Source organism: Tachysurus vachellii, chromosome 6 (genome assembly GCF_030014155.1).
Source record: "Tachysurus vachellii isolate PV-2020 chromosome 6, HZAU_Pvac_v1, whole genome shotgun sequence".
NCBI classification, from domain to species: domain Eukaryota; kingdom Metazoa; phylum Chordata; class Actinopteri; order Siluriformes; family Bagridae; genus Tachysurus; species Tachysurus vachellii.
The window spans coordinates 9162321-9176734 of NC_083465.1; the positions used below are offsets into that span (position 1 = coordinate 9162321).

At 40.1% G+C, this 14414-nt stretch overlaps 1 protein-coding gene across 4 annotated transcripts; it reads left to right on the top strand.

The window, feature by feature from the left end:
* Positions 1 to 172: 172 nt before the first annotated feature.
* On the top strand, positions 173 to 14198 carry znf318 (zinc finger protein 318). 4 transcript variants are annotated; one of them, XR_009648594.1, is made up of 13 exons: positions 173 to 607; positions 895 to 1013; positions 1283 to 1850; positions 2007 to 3360; positions 3449 to 3546; positions 5032 to 5131; positions 5234 to 5520; positions 9191 to 9352; positions 9497 to 9587; positions 10396 to 10514; positions 11374 to 13487; positions 13606 to 13690; positions 13783 to 14198. XR_009648594.1 is itself a non-coding variant. In XM_060872054.1 (12 exons), the coding sequence occupies exons 1-11, from the start codon at positions 356 to 358 to the stop codon at positions 13471 to 13473; spliced, it is 5250 nt and encodes a 1749-aa protein (XP_060728037.1). In that variant the 5' UTR covers positions 173 to 355; the 3' UTR covers positions 13474 to 13487; positions 13606 to 14198. The 4 variants fall into 4 exon arrangements, 2 of the variants coding, with proteins under 2 accessions (XP_060728037.1, XP_060728036.1); XR_009648593.1 differs by having other exon boundaries at positions 11374 to 13690; XM_060872054.1 differs by having other exon boundaries at positions 13606 to 14198.
* Positions 14199 to 14414: the final 216 nt, after the last annotated feature.

Here is a 14414-nt window from a genome sequence, read left to right on the forward strand (position 1 = left end):
CATTCTCTTATTTGCTGCGTTATTAAAACTTTGTGCTTTTGTTTTATTTTGAATCTCAACCTTTTCTCCACTCATCACAGCCTCGTAAACAACAATAATAATAATAATAGAGAATAAAATGTTTTAAAAAATCTGATTGGCACAGAGCGGCTGGTACGTCATTTCCTGTTTAGATAGACGAATGGTTGTGCAGGAAGTAGTTTTAACACGATTTGGTTACGAGCTCTGATGTACGTATGTGTTCATTTTGAGCAGTCATTTTAATTCGGGTTGCTTTGTGTGCAGATATAATACGACCCGAGGAGGTAAACAGACACCACCGGAGCCTATTGTGCTGGAGCGGGCGGCTGGCGCCATGTACCGAGGCTCAAGGCCGCACCGAGGTTCATATCCTCCTGCATCGTCTCGGGGTTTTGCTCCTCGCGCACCGCCTCCTGCGGGTCCGTTCCCCAGCGCCCCGTACCGTAATGAGCACGCGCGAGAAAGCACCGGCTACCAGCATGGCTACCGTCGGCACCCGGAGCATCCAAGGAGGCGCTATTCATCACCGGGAAGAGTGTCGGAAGACTTCAGAGGCGATGGGCCTCCCACTAGAGACTACGGCCATGTAGGCTGACTACATTATTACACTCTACTCGGTCAATAGGATGCATTTATACAGCGATTCAGACTGTATACTAGTGAATAAATTAGTCACATCATTGACATACTGTAGTTCTGTGCAGCTTAGTATGTGTTGATGTAGGACTTGAGTATGTAGCATCCTAGTATGTAGGACTTGAGGTTACAACAGGACCTCATATGGTGCTGGTCCTCCTCTATTTACACATCATTTGGTAAAAGAAAGAAAGAAAAAAAAAACAGACATTAAATTGCATTGTTACTTTCCTGCAGAGATTTACCCCTTCACCCCCACATGGTGGTCTGCCTACTGACCACAGTCTTGTTATAACTGTGGGCAACGAGTTGACTGGTTTATCCCAGAGCACAGGAGCAGAGATTCAATATGCCAGGTAAAGTCTATTTTTTTATATGGAAAATAAGCTAGAATTTCTCACCTGGATTGATTTTTCTCACCTGGATTGAATCGGATTGATTCTCCGATTCTCCTTAAACTGGTCATTGGTTATTGGATATTTCCCACTCACCAGAATGTTGTACTCATCACATAACTTTTATAAATTTGGGGGTTGGAAGCTAACACACACTTATTGAATAACCGTAAACAACTGAATGAACGGATGGATTGTTTTTTTTGTTTGTTTTTTTAATCCCCCCACAGAGATTATTCTCCACAACGGTCAAGCTATGAGGGTCACAATGAACGTGGTTCAAGAAGGCACAGTCAGAGCCATTGTAGGAGCAGGGGCTGGAGCCGCTCTCCGGACAGAATTCGCAGCAGGAGTCGACCTCGCAGCAGGAGCCGTAGTCGTGCAGGGAGCCGTAGTCGTGCGGTGAGCCGCAGTCGGGCGCTGAGTCGAGGACGTAGCAGACCACGTAGCAGAAGTAGGAGTAGGTCCAGGAGCAGGGGAAGGAGTAGAGCACGGAGCAGGGCACGGAGCAAGAGCAGACCATGCAGCAGAAGCAGGAGCAGGGGAAGGAGCAGGGGCCGGAGCTGGAGCAGGGGAAGGAGCAGGGGCAGGAGCCGGAGCAAGGGTAGGAGCCGGAGCTGCAGTGGAAGCAGCAGCAGTAGCTGTAGCAACGACAGTAAGAGAAACAAGGAAGACTTTAGAGAGCTAGAGAGGGCCCGTCGACGTAAAGAACTGGAGGACATGCTGTCGATGCCTACTAAATCCATCTTGAAAAAGAGAGTTGACTCCTCTGAAACAGATTCTCCAATGATAACACAGGTAAAGTATAATTTCATTCTAAGTGAATGATTTTCTGATTTTGTGCTGGTCTAGATTATGTATTAGATAAGCACATTGTTTCATTTACCATAGCTAGGAGTCTGTTTTAGATCATTTTTTGTTGAAGATCTAATTCTAGTTATCTAATGGTTTTAGAGTACGGACTCTCCACAAGGGAATTCGGGCAGTGGTCTTTCAAAGGATGCGGAACAGATATTATGTGCAGTGACTAAAAACATGGACCCAGACTTGCTGGCATCAGTGCTGGCTCAAAATTCTAATGTCAGTGCACTTGAAGAGCTCATAAGCAAACTACAGCCAACTAAAGAGAGTGGGCATGGGTTCCCTCTCCCTCATGAAAACAGCAGCCAGGAGCATACAGACTTTACTCAGCTACTAAGTGTGATGGCAGAGGCAGTAACCCAAGCACCAGACAAAAAGAAAAGCTTTACGGATATTGAAGATGAAGAGAAGTTCCTGTATGGGGATGAAGAAGAGGATGCCAAATTACCAGCAAAAGATGTGTCTAAATCTGGACAGTGTAGTTTATTGGATGTCTATGAGAAAACTGCACCTGATGTGCTGTATCATGAACCAAAGACTTCAGTTGTACATGATCTACATCGGAAAGATTATGGGCATTCTTTTAGTCATGGGCATCCTGAAAAAGATGAAAGTCAAATAACTAAACAAAGCAAGTATCGGGATAAATGCTATTCTTCAGCCACAGCCGGGCAGCATCTTGATAGTGAACCTCACAGTAACCCACCAGCAACCGGGACTCATGATGCTCAAGTTAGGGCAGAAGTGGAGGAATATGAGAAAATACAAGATCTCCTTAAAACTATTGGCCTTGACCTGGGGGTAGCTGAGATCAGCAAGATGGCTGCCAGGACGCAAGAGCGCCTCCAAGGTAAGAATCCTGGTAAGCAGTCGGCTGTCAAAAGACAGCAGTCTGATCACAGGCGCAGGAGCTACAGCAGAAGTTCCAATAGTAACAGCCAGAGTAGGAGTAGAAGCAAGGGAAGCAGCTGCAGCAGGAGAAGCAGTCGTAGTCGGAGCAGCAGCTATGAGCGCACCTCAAGTCGTGGCAGAAAGAAATCCATTCCTCTTGAAAGACTTGCATCACGATCAGACAGCCAGAGTCAGAGGGAGGTTCGCCCTGGCACTAAAGCTGACGAGAGCCCGTGGCGTAATACAGGTCCCCCTCCTCCTGAAGTTGTGAAACCTGAAACAAATAATTTCCCAGCTCACCCTGCCCATCAGATGCCTCCCTATCCGCAGCCACACACACGTGCAGTTATGCCTCCCAACTACCCTCCACCTGGCTATGATCCTTATGGGAACTACATACCATATATGCCACAAGGCTGGCCCATGTACCCACCTCCTAGTTTGACAATGCCTCCTCAAAATCCCATGAATGACTACAGTTCCCCTGCCGTAGACCGGCGCTTCTTGAAAGTAATCAATACAGTCTCAAATGAAACTCAAGAGATGGATAAAAAAGGTGAACATCTTTGTTTATTTCATTGTCACTACTTAAATTTTATCCTGCATTTTGAATACATATTTGAATGTTTTGTTTCTTCCCATAGGCCCAAAGGTGGACCCGCTACAGAGCATGACAATTGCCTGCAGTGGAAACCAGAGGAGGGTAATTGAAGAAAAGAATAATGCCAAACAAAAGCAAAAGGTAACTATAGTCATTATCTGTGAAAGTTTTCCAGACACACAGAAAAATGTTATGGCATAAATTCTGCTGCAAGACTTCTTTAGGCTGCAGATTTATTTATTTTGCAATTGAAAAAGCAGTACATTTTAAAAGGGATAGATGTTTGAAGGCATCCTTTAAGCAAAAAAGGTGGTATGGTTTCAGATTTATGATGTTTCAGTTATGAGGTTTCAGTTTCAGTTCTTTTTGTCTTTCGACTCCATTCTGAGTCTTACAAGCTGATCATTATGTTGAGGTGGTCAGAGCTGGTTATGCCCACTTTTATACTGTGAATGATAAAGCATCCTGGTGTCACTGACAGCATCGTAAGAGCACCCAGTCACCAGTGTTACAGGCTGGCATCAGCCAAATGCCCTAAATATAAACGGTGGTTTTAGATAATGAAAAATTATTAGCATGATTCCTAACATATTTTACTATATAAAAAAAAAAAAAACAGGAACTCAGCTGTTCCTGGCTGAGTTGTCAAGGCTGATCACTTCTGAGTAGATTCACTACTAGTTTATCTTTTGGAGATAATGGCTCTCACTGTGGTTTGCAAATCCAACAGACCAGTAATCAGGCCTGGGGCTGTCTGGTCTATTTGAAACCAGTTCATTTTGCTTATTGATTGGATAGTTTTGTCTTCTTTCTATAGACAAAGTGAATTGTTAACAGCGCTATTCAAATCAACTGAATCAAGTGTGTTGGTGACAGTAACTGTCTGCCACTTGTTGAAATTCCTTCACGTGCATATGCACACAACATATGTACACAGGGTGATGTATGTAACTTAACGTTAAATCTGCAGTAATAGCAGCTGTCACTTATGCATCTTTTCCACCGAGGCAGTTTGAGTGCTGGTTCGGAGCCAGAGCCTAATTTAGAGCCAGTTCTTTCTTTTTCCACAGCCAAAGCACCGGCTCTAAACCTGGAAAAGTGGTTCTTAAGTAGCACCAAAACGTTGCTGGTCTAGACTTAAGAATCGCTTATGTCAGGGGCTGGGGCAGGGTTACTGTTAGTGCATTTGATCATGTACCTTAAGTATACTAATGTTTAATACACTTTTACTTTTCCTCAATATGATTATCAGCACACATGATAGTACATGCTAAGGCTAACTTTTTCTGTGTTAATGATAAAATAATGTTATGTATTTTCTCGATTACAACCTCCGTTTATACAAATTACATGGAGCATTGTTGATGTATTTGTGTTTGTATTTGGTGGAAAAGGGGTATTCATCAGTCCCATTCTGTGCTCTCTAGTGGTAGAGTTCTCTAGCAGGACATAAAGTTCTGTTTTAGTGTCTTTTTTTGCCATTGTCTCTTTTGTCATTTGAGGTCAATATTGTTGGTGTCAATTATCTTCAAAAGTGCTCTAAATTAGCTCTTAAAGCTATTAAATGCACTTGGGGTATTGCCTATTACTCAGTGCAAGGCTTAAATACTACTGTATCATTGCTAGGTTACTGAAGAGCTTGAAAAGCTGAAGAAGGACAGAGAATCCCGAATGAAGAAAAAAGATAGTCTATTGAAAGAGTTGGAGAAACTGCGAAAGCAGCAAGGTATTCCCCTGCATATTCTAATAAACATTAAAATGATATGGTGATTGGGATTCTTTAATGATGCTTGTTCATTAATTGCCATTTTACTGTTTTGTACCATAGGGGAGCTCCTAAGGAAAAAGCGAAGGGAGAAAGATGGTCACAAGGATCCCATCCTTATGGAGCTTGGTCGTCTTCAAGAGGATGTGATGGCCCAGATATCCAGTCTGCGCACTGAACACGAAGCAGCAGAGAAGAAGTATGAAGAACTAGTGAAAGTGGCAACAATCCTGGGGCTGGACCACAAAAACCTTCAGAGCTCTGCAGAACATGAGCACGGACCTTCACGTAGCAAGTCTAAAGAGTCCAAAAGTCCAGAGAAATCTAAATCTGCCACGTCTGACACGCAGGTAGATTTACTTTTGCTGCTAGTGGGTATGTTCAGAAAGGAAGGGAACTGGTAAAACCCCTCCTCTCTATATGATGGTTTATTTAAGTCAGGTTTATCTTGTCACTTCTGCAAAGGGCCAGTCTGGATCCAGGTTCCGTTCAAGCAGCCGCCACAGTCGATTCCTGTTTAATCAGCTTATCTTGTTTTTTAATGAAATCCTGCGCACACACACACACACACACACACACACACACACACACACACACACACACACCTGCCCCTTCTGGGTAAGATTGGACACCCCTGATTTAACCACGTTGTTGTTTTTTCCATTCATAAGTGCTAGTGAAAGTCAGTAAGGAACATTTTATTTTTCTTCTGTTGGTTTCTGAAACTGCTTGTTTACTGAGAAGCTACAAACAGAAATCTTATAGTTTCCACTAGGGCTGGGCGATATGGCTGAAAACTGTATCACGATATCAGTGTTTCATATTGGTCGATATCGATAATTATTGATATTTTTATGGCCCATTTAAAATAAGGACCAGGAGAAAAATATATTACATTTAAACATTTTTATTTTAAACTTAACCTTCCTCTGATCATAATCCCCTCAGTTATTAAAACAGAAATATCAACAACCAGGAAAACTCAAATAATTATAATGTAAACATAAGTCACAATGTACACTTAACAATTATCTCTTAACATTTAAGGTGCAAAATGAAAGAAAATGTACGAAATGCTTAATAAAGTGTAATAAAATAGTGCACGATATGGTGCAACCAAACTTGATACTGTTACATGATTGGCTGTTAGTGTCACTCCCTAAGTTGCTAGGTTACCAGAGAGTGAGTGCCTTTGTTAATGCAACCAAACTTGCTTCGCAAACTCTGTTTTCTTTTGACGAAGAATAAAAAATATTGACCGTTTTATCGAACACATTTTTATTGATATCGATCACGTGTCTATCGCGATACATAGCTTTATCATTTTATCGCCCAGCCCTAGTCTGGACCCAAAATCTGCTCGTCTCCAATGTCTGAGATAATGATTTCTCCAACCCTGTTTTAAGTCGGGATCACACTATGTGATTTTTTAGAATCCTTTGCTATTGTTGCTTGTCTGACTGTATGAACATGATGCCCATGTCACACTGTAGGATCTCAGTTGTCATCATGTCAGACTGTACAGCAGTCAAGACTTCGGGGTACGGGCTTTTACATCATCGATCAATGACGTGTTCCGTCGCGCATTCTCTCGCTAAAATGGTAGGTGGCAGCAAACAAAAACAGTCTTTCTCTATGCCGCATCCTTTTTAGTCTTGTCATGATATAGCATCGACACGTCATACAAGCAATCCTTTTCCCTCCATAACTCAGTTAGTATCTTTTCCTGTTGTACCTGACTCGTTTTGGCATCTACTCTGAGGTGGTTTGAAGTCATGCTAAGTGCGTCATCCAGTTCGACGCTCCAATTGGTTCCCAGTTTGACGCTCGTCGTAGGAGATGCCACACTTCACACTTCACATGCCAGAACTTCGGAGGAAGAAAAATAAATCGCCATGCCCGTTAATCGTTAGTCAGTGACCAGGTCAAAACAGCGATCAAAGACTACAGATTTTATCCTAAGAGTGTAGAAATCTTTTAGGATTTTCAAAAAAAGACGACCAAATTATGGCCAGGATCGCACAGTGTGACCCCGGCTATAGTTATAGTGCACAACAGAATAATTCTTCAGTTGAGCCTGTTTTTGAATTCATGTTATTTTGAGTTGAGAGAATTTTACATTTTATATTCAGTTCTTGTTTTTAGCAGCTTTACAATAAGAATCCTCGAACAGAATTCGGAAATACCAAAGCATGGGTTAAACATTTCAGCGTACAACACATGGTTCTACATTATTACAACCGTAGGGTATTTATAGACAATCTAAGACAATTGACAATTGTCTAAGACAAAATCAAACTGTAGTCAGTAAAACAAAGAATAAAATGAATTTATTATTATTATTATTTTCTTTCTAAATTCTTGATTTCTTTTTAAAATTCGACTAAAGGTGCAATGAATTTAAAAGAAATCATTATGGAATCTGATTTCAGCCCCTCCCTTCTTTTTTTCTTAAATCAGATTGAGTTGAGGTTTCTGCTCTTTTGTCCCCAAGAGCATTGGCACTTTTCTTAATAAATGTATATAGCTGTAGCTGATCATTTCTATATTTAATGTTGATTGACTTACTACTGCTGATACCTACATGGAGTAAAGATGTACTTCTGTTTTAATGAGGATGAACAATAGTGGTTGAAAATCTTTCTCTGTGCTGCTTATCCCCATTGTGTTTATTGAGAGAGAGGTGTGCATGAGGCGGTTTTTCCTTCCCCTTTTTATCCCCCATTTTTAATCCTACCTCCACCCACTACTGAAGAGACTGGCCAATCTTCTCTTATTACTGTTTGTACAATAATATACCTACAATAGTTATAGGGTGTTTGTTACTGAAAATATGAAGAAATATCTCATTTAACCAGCAGTGTCTCAGACGTGGGATATATATATATATATTTATATATTTATATATATATATATATATATATATAATTTTTTTTTTTTTTTTTGGGGGGGGGGGGGGGGGGGGGTTGTTGTGTTTTTGTGTCCAGTATGCTTGTTAACCGAATGCACATCTCTACTTTCACCTGAAATTAGTCTTGCCCGTACATTTCAGGGGTGTCTTATGAATCAGGGAAACGTTTAAATCTTGAATTGAATTTAGAGATGTTAAGAGAGCTTCTGTATTTCTTGAAGTAAACCAGACCATTTCCTGACCTGTGCCATGAATGTCGCAGCATACGCCACTGCACAATGCTGTTTTCCACGCATGCATACTCATGATCCGTGCCTTGTACGTGTGGAAACAATGGCAGCAGGGGCTGCTTTGCGATGGTAAACTAATTGTCAGTAATATTTTCTTCATTTATTGTCAAAGAATTTTGAATACAAGACTATCATGTTCTTTTGGAGAATTTATGGAGAAATTCTGCTGCATTTATCTACATACAGAGCAGTGAACAAATATAGTTAATAAGGATGAACTCCCAAAATGTAGATTTTCAAATTTTCAATGAATTTTATTTGTATAGCACCTTTAACTACTCGCATTCAGTATCAGTACAATCAAGTAAAAGACTGACTAGTGAGCTTCCTTAAAAAGAAAACTGGCACATTTATAGATATTATTCAATTTCGAAAAAGATAAAAATATTTATAATAACTCTTTTATTTAGTCACAAATGGCAGTGACCTTTTGATGAAAACGATCACTCATCGCTTCCAGATCTCTACAACATCGAATGTTCGAATGTCCTCTAAAGGAGCTGTGCTTTATCAGCATCTTTGGTTTTCCACATACTTGAATAATCCTGTCAGGGAATTCCTACGCTAGTTTAGAGGTTTGCTCTTTGTCTGTGACCTGGAGTAGTGATCTACTTACAGACTTAGTTGAAACTAGAGCAGTGGTTCCTCTCAGCCGGAGCACAGATGGCCTAAAATACAAAGGTAAGATTACTTTGCCAAACTTCATTAATAGGGAATCAAGGTCTATTTATTTATTTTTCAAAATCTGTTGCTGCTTTTTCCCTTTCAGTTGGGTTTCTGGGCATCTTACTAACATGTCATTTGTCCTTCCTAAACTAGGCTACCAAGTCATCAGCGCCGGAATCCGGCACAAGATCGGATTCATTAGCTGAGATATTTGAGTACTACGATGCAGGAAACCACTGGTGCAAAAACTGCAACATTACTAGTGGTTCCATGTTTGATTTTTTTACACACTTGCACAGCAAAATGCACAGAAAGGTAAATGCTCATTATTTCCTATATTCTTATAGGGATACTTAATGCCTTTATTCATATTTAATCATACGCAGTCCTTTGTTGTCACTTTGCTCCGCCTGTTGTTTTATTAAATAATAAGTCATCTATTTTTTCTTTTGTTTAAAGACTTTGGATCCCTATATCAGACCTTGGGCTTCAAATTCTGAGCATGAGAAGAAGAACCCTACAGGCGAACTTATTTCTAAACCAGCAAAAGGTAGAAGCTTTACTCTCTTATCCACAGACTAAAGTGAAAATAGTTAAATGTAGGGTCTCCAATTTTTGAGAAATGCTTCAGAAAACTGAGTTGGACCGACTAATAAACAAAAAACAAAACAAACGTGTAGCCAATGAGCAGAAAGGGGCGGGGCTTGTCAATATGGGCGAAGAGAGTGTTCAGTGCGCATGTGTGACATTAGCAGAAAGTGGGATTAGCATTAACATGGAGGATAAAAACAAAGAAAGAAAGGGAAGAAAGGCTTACGATAAGGCAAGAAGTAGGACTCGTGTTAATATAGGATCAGCTTTCCAGCGCTGGAGAGAACTGAAGGAGCGGGAAGTTGGCCGCATTTTCACAGATTGGAGTTTCCCGAGTCAATAACTCCTGAGTTAAACGCTGTTACTACACAAATAACACTTCTTTTCTATGTAGAGAGGCAGCTTGTTTTGTTTCACAAAACTAATATATGCCGTCCTTTGCATGATTATGCTTGTGTATCATTTTTGCTTGTTTGTTTATCTGCAATCATATTGTTCTCCCCTTCAGCTATGATAAAGACACATTTCTTTCCATTAGTTGCCTGGGTTACGTATGTATGTGTTGGCGGAGCTATCAATACAGGGGTGGGACCCATTTGGGTCAGGGGCGTGTTTGTTTTGGTGATTTCAAATGTCGACATTGGCTTTCAAAAATCGGAGACCCTACCATTAACCTTAGGTGTAATTACAGTGCTCTAAATGTGAGGGTGGGATTAGTGTGACTTTTTATGTGTCACTTGTCACCTTGCTGTGTTTCTCTCCCATAGGTTCTGAATTTGTGTTGCCTGTGCGAGGATTTTTCTGCCAGTTGTGTAAAGCTTTTTTCGGAGATCCTATTTGTGCAGAGGCCCATGTTACATGCCATGCGCACAACGAGAAGTACAAGGTAATTTACTCATTAAAAAAATATATATATATATATATATATATATATATACACATACATAAAATTTATTTATTTTGTTCATTTCAGAGTTTAGTTTTAAATCTTTTTAACATTTGAATTTGGCAGCAATAAAGACAATAGACACTGCTCTAGAGGAGATCAGTACAATCAAGTAAAAAGCTTAAAACCAATGTTATTAGTTTGTAGATGATATAATGTGGTAGCTCAGTGGTTAAGGTGTTGGACTACTGATCAGAAGGTCATGAGATTGAATCCCAGGTCCACTAAGCTGCCACTTCTGGGCCCCTGAGCAAGGCCCTTAACCCTCAGTTGCTAAGTTGTATAAATTTAAATAAAATCTAAGGATAAGGGTGTCTGCTAAATGCCAGAAATGTAAATAATATACTCTGCATAAGAAGCGTGGTTGTATTATTGTGCTTTATTCAATCCAACGCAAAGCTTATTGCATTAATTCATTTTTTGAATGAATTAATCAATTTTGAAAATGTCAAACTATTAACTATTATTCATTATAAATCATAACTAACCACCTCTTAATCACTTGTGTAAATGAAACAAACTAAATGAGTTAATTTTAAAGGGCAAGAATAAACTCAAGTGTGGACAAATGCATTTTCTCACTGTAATGGTTTGGCTTGTTCCTTAGGCCTATACAGAAGGTGGAGTACATTTAAAGCATCTAATTGGTTTGAACCACAAATTGTATGCCAGAATGTTTGGATCAAATATATTTGAACATACACAATTATTACTGGATTGAACGTCTATAAAGTGTGTTTATTTGTCTGGGATTTATTGGAAGGTTGATTGCCTTATTTTTCTCTTATTTCCACAATAGAAACAAATGTACGAGAACCCACTGTATGAACAGCGGAGGAACCTTGATCGCCAAGCTGGCATGGAGAGTGAAAAAAAGCAAACTGATCACAAACGAAAGCATGAAGATGATGACTCGGAGGATGAGAAGAAAAACTCCAAGTCCAGCAAAGATCAAGTAAAAAAACCCAAATGCAAGAATGAAGATGAGAATACACCCAAACACATCAAGGAAGAGGAACGAAAAGTAAAATACATCAAAGAGGAAGAGCATAAACCTAAATGTAAGAAAGAGGAGGTTGAGAGGACCAAATGTAGAAAAGAAGAGGAGGAAATGGCTAGGTATACAAAAGAGGAAGGGGAGCGAAACAAGTTTAGAAAGGACGAGGAAGAGCGGTACAGACAAAGGAAAGGGGATGATGAGAGATACAGGTCTGAAGAAGACAAATACCGATACAGGGAAGAAAATCAGTACAAGTACAGAGACGATAATGAGAAATATCGTTACAGGAATGAGGATGAGAAATCTAGGTATCGGAAAGGGGATGACAAGAAATACAAACATGTACATGAAACTGAGGAAGACAGGAGACAAAAATACAGGGAGGAAGAAGCTTTAAAAATAGCAAAATCAAAATGGGAGGAAGAGGAGGAGGAAGAGGAGAGGCCAAGATATGGGAAAAAGGAGGATAAAAAGCAACACCAAAAAGGAGGTCACAGAGATGAAAGAGAGAAGTCTACTTTGAAAGATGCTAAGATCGACCCTGAGAAGCCTTGTGAGGCTCCCAAGGTTTTTTGTGGGCCGAGCCCAGCCATGTTGGCGAAACTTCGCAAAAAGAATGAGGAGGCCACTTCACGTGCTGTCTTTGGAAAATTCACTTGGAAAAAGCCTGAAAAGTCTGCACTGGAGAAGGAAGCTGAGAAAATTGCAGCGCAATTTATAAAGGAAGATGAGGAGAGTGCTGTAACTAAAGTAGCAAGTAAAGACTCTGATGATCAGGATCCCTTTTCCAAGTCTGTCGCTGCTGCTAAGAGTATTGCTATCAAACTGCTGGGTAAAACATCTGTCGCCCCTTCCCAAGAATGGGTAGCCTATAATCAGGTCAAAATTCGGCCTAATTTACCCACCCCTTCTAATATTCAGAGGAAGTCTAATGTTGGGCAAAACAAACCTTTTTCTGCTGACACACCCTCCATAGCTGAACCAGCCATGGATGAAAGCAGCAAATCTGAAACTGTGATAAAACAACAAGCAGAGAAAGAAGACATTCTGCCAGCTGAACTAAGCTCTAAGGCATTTGGTGGTGAGGAAGTGAAATTGGAAATTGCAGCTCAGAACTCATCCAGCCTTACATCTGCATCTGTCTCCATACCATCTACTTTAACTGTCACAACTCCATTAGCCACAGTGAAGGAGGTTAAGACCGTCGAGGTAAAAGCTCCTACTGAACGCACGATTACTCTCGAGTCTGATGTAGCTGCTCCTGGAGTACCTGAGGAGGAACACAAACTGACGGTCATGGTCCGTCCTCCTCCTCAACTTCAGACTTTCGGTGGTTACGCTTCCAAAACAGTCAAGCCAAATCCAAGTCTAGCAGCAGCAAAAGCAAAAGACTTGTTTGACATTTTCTATGGCAGCAGCACTATGGCAAGCAGGGTTTCTAGTGTTGGCAATAAAGTTGGCTGTAAAAAAGGCTCTAAAGCTGATTCGGGAAGTTTGATAACCACTCTAAATAAAAAATCAACAAAGGAGCAGGATACAAACAATAAACACTTGGATGACGTCTCCAGCTTGAAGTGTGAGGAGCCATCTGCAAACAGAGGAGCACAGGCTGAACAACCACCTTTTGATCTCGAAGTAGAACCACTTGTAGACTCAAAAGCAGAAGAACACTGTGGAAGAATGGAAATGGCTACAGTTGATTGCAAGAACGAAGTCGATTCTCTAGACTGTTTAGCCAATTCAGAAATCATGGAGAACATTGAGATGATGGAATCAAACGATAACCAAAATCCTCTGGACACTGAAGAGGCGATGACACTTTCATTCTCTCCACCACCAGGTTCTTTTACAGAGCAGCTGAACTTGGACACATTTGAGTTCAGTTTTGACTCTTTATAAAGAACCTCCATCCAGTAGGTTTAGGATGTGCATGAAACCTACAAATCATTTCAGTAACATTGATCTGAAAACTTTTTCTTTATAATATACATTTTTGAGATGTTTCATGAATCTTCTTAAACTCTTTGGCAGGTAATGCCAGTGAAATGATGGACTGACAAGCACTCATTCTGAAGGAAAGGAGATTCCACTGAAAGAATGAGCACTTTCTCACCAAGTAATGAATCATTAGCATATGTAAAATGTTGCACAGTTTTTGTTCAAGTACAGGGTTTTGAACTCCCTGCTTTTTTCTTGCTTTGTTTGCAGCTGAAACAGTTCCTTTAAAAAAAAAAAAAAAAAAGAAAGGTAATGTAGACCGTTATTTTATATCTGTATCTGTTTGAGAGTGAAATAAGTTCACGTCTAAATCCATCAATCCTTCCACATAAGTAAATCAAAGATATTTTAATACAGGAGCCAGAGTGATCCAGGGTCAGAAGAGAAAAAGAATTGGTGTGGAGCTCGAGCGACAACGACAAAAAAGTCTTGAAATGCATTTGTACTTTTGAGTCCAGCGTTAAGCAGCTTTCTCTTTACAGCTCTTCTAGGAATTGACACAAATCTGCGATTATGATTCTATGCCTTGTTAAGTTGAAATTCTGTACACTGTTTCTATATTATTATTGGTTGTGCTGTAGTGTCTGGTGTATAAGGTCTAGTTCAAATAAATTTCAATGACCTCCTTTTTGTGTATTAATCATATCTAGATATCACCAGTATCTGGAGGATTTGTATCTGCTTTTTGATATGCTGTAATTGAGTAATATTTCTTTTTATCATTTCAGTGGAAGTATATGTTGCCATATATAGTGTTTTTCTATCCACTGCTTCAAATTTTTTTTTTCTTTCCAGTTTTCTGTTTGCTCTTTATAGTGTGTGGCCATACACCTTAAATTCTG

Excerpts from the sequence above, each read along its gene's own strand:
- znf318 (XM_060872053.1), top strand. The coding sequence starts at position 356 with ATGTACCGAGGCTCAAGGCCGCACCGAGGTTCATATCCTCCTGCATCG. Across the intron at positions 1,851-2,006 it reads ATTCTCCAATGATAACACAG|AGTACGGACTCTCCACAAGG; the intron begins GTAAAGTATAAT and ends TAATGGTTTTAG. Across the intron at positions 3,547-5,031 it reads ATGCCAAACAAAAGCAAAAG|GTTACTGAAGAGCTTGAAAA; the intron begins GTAACTATAGTC and ends TATCATTGCTAG.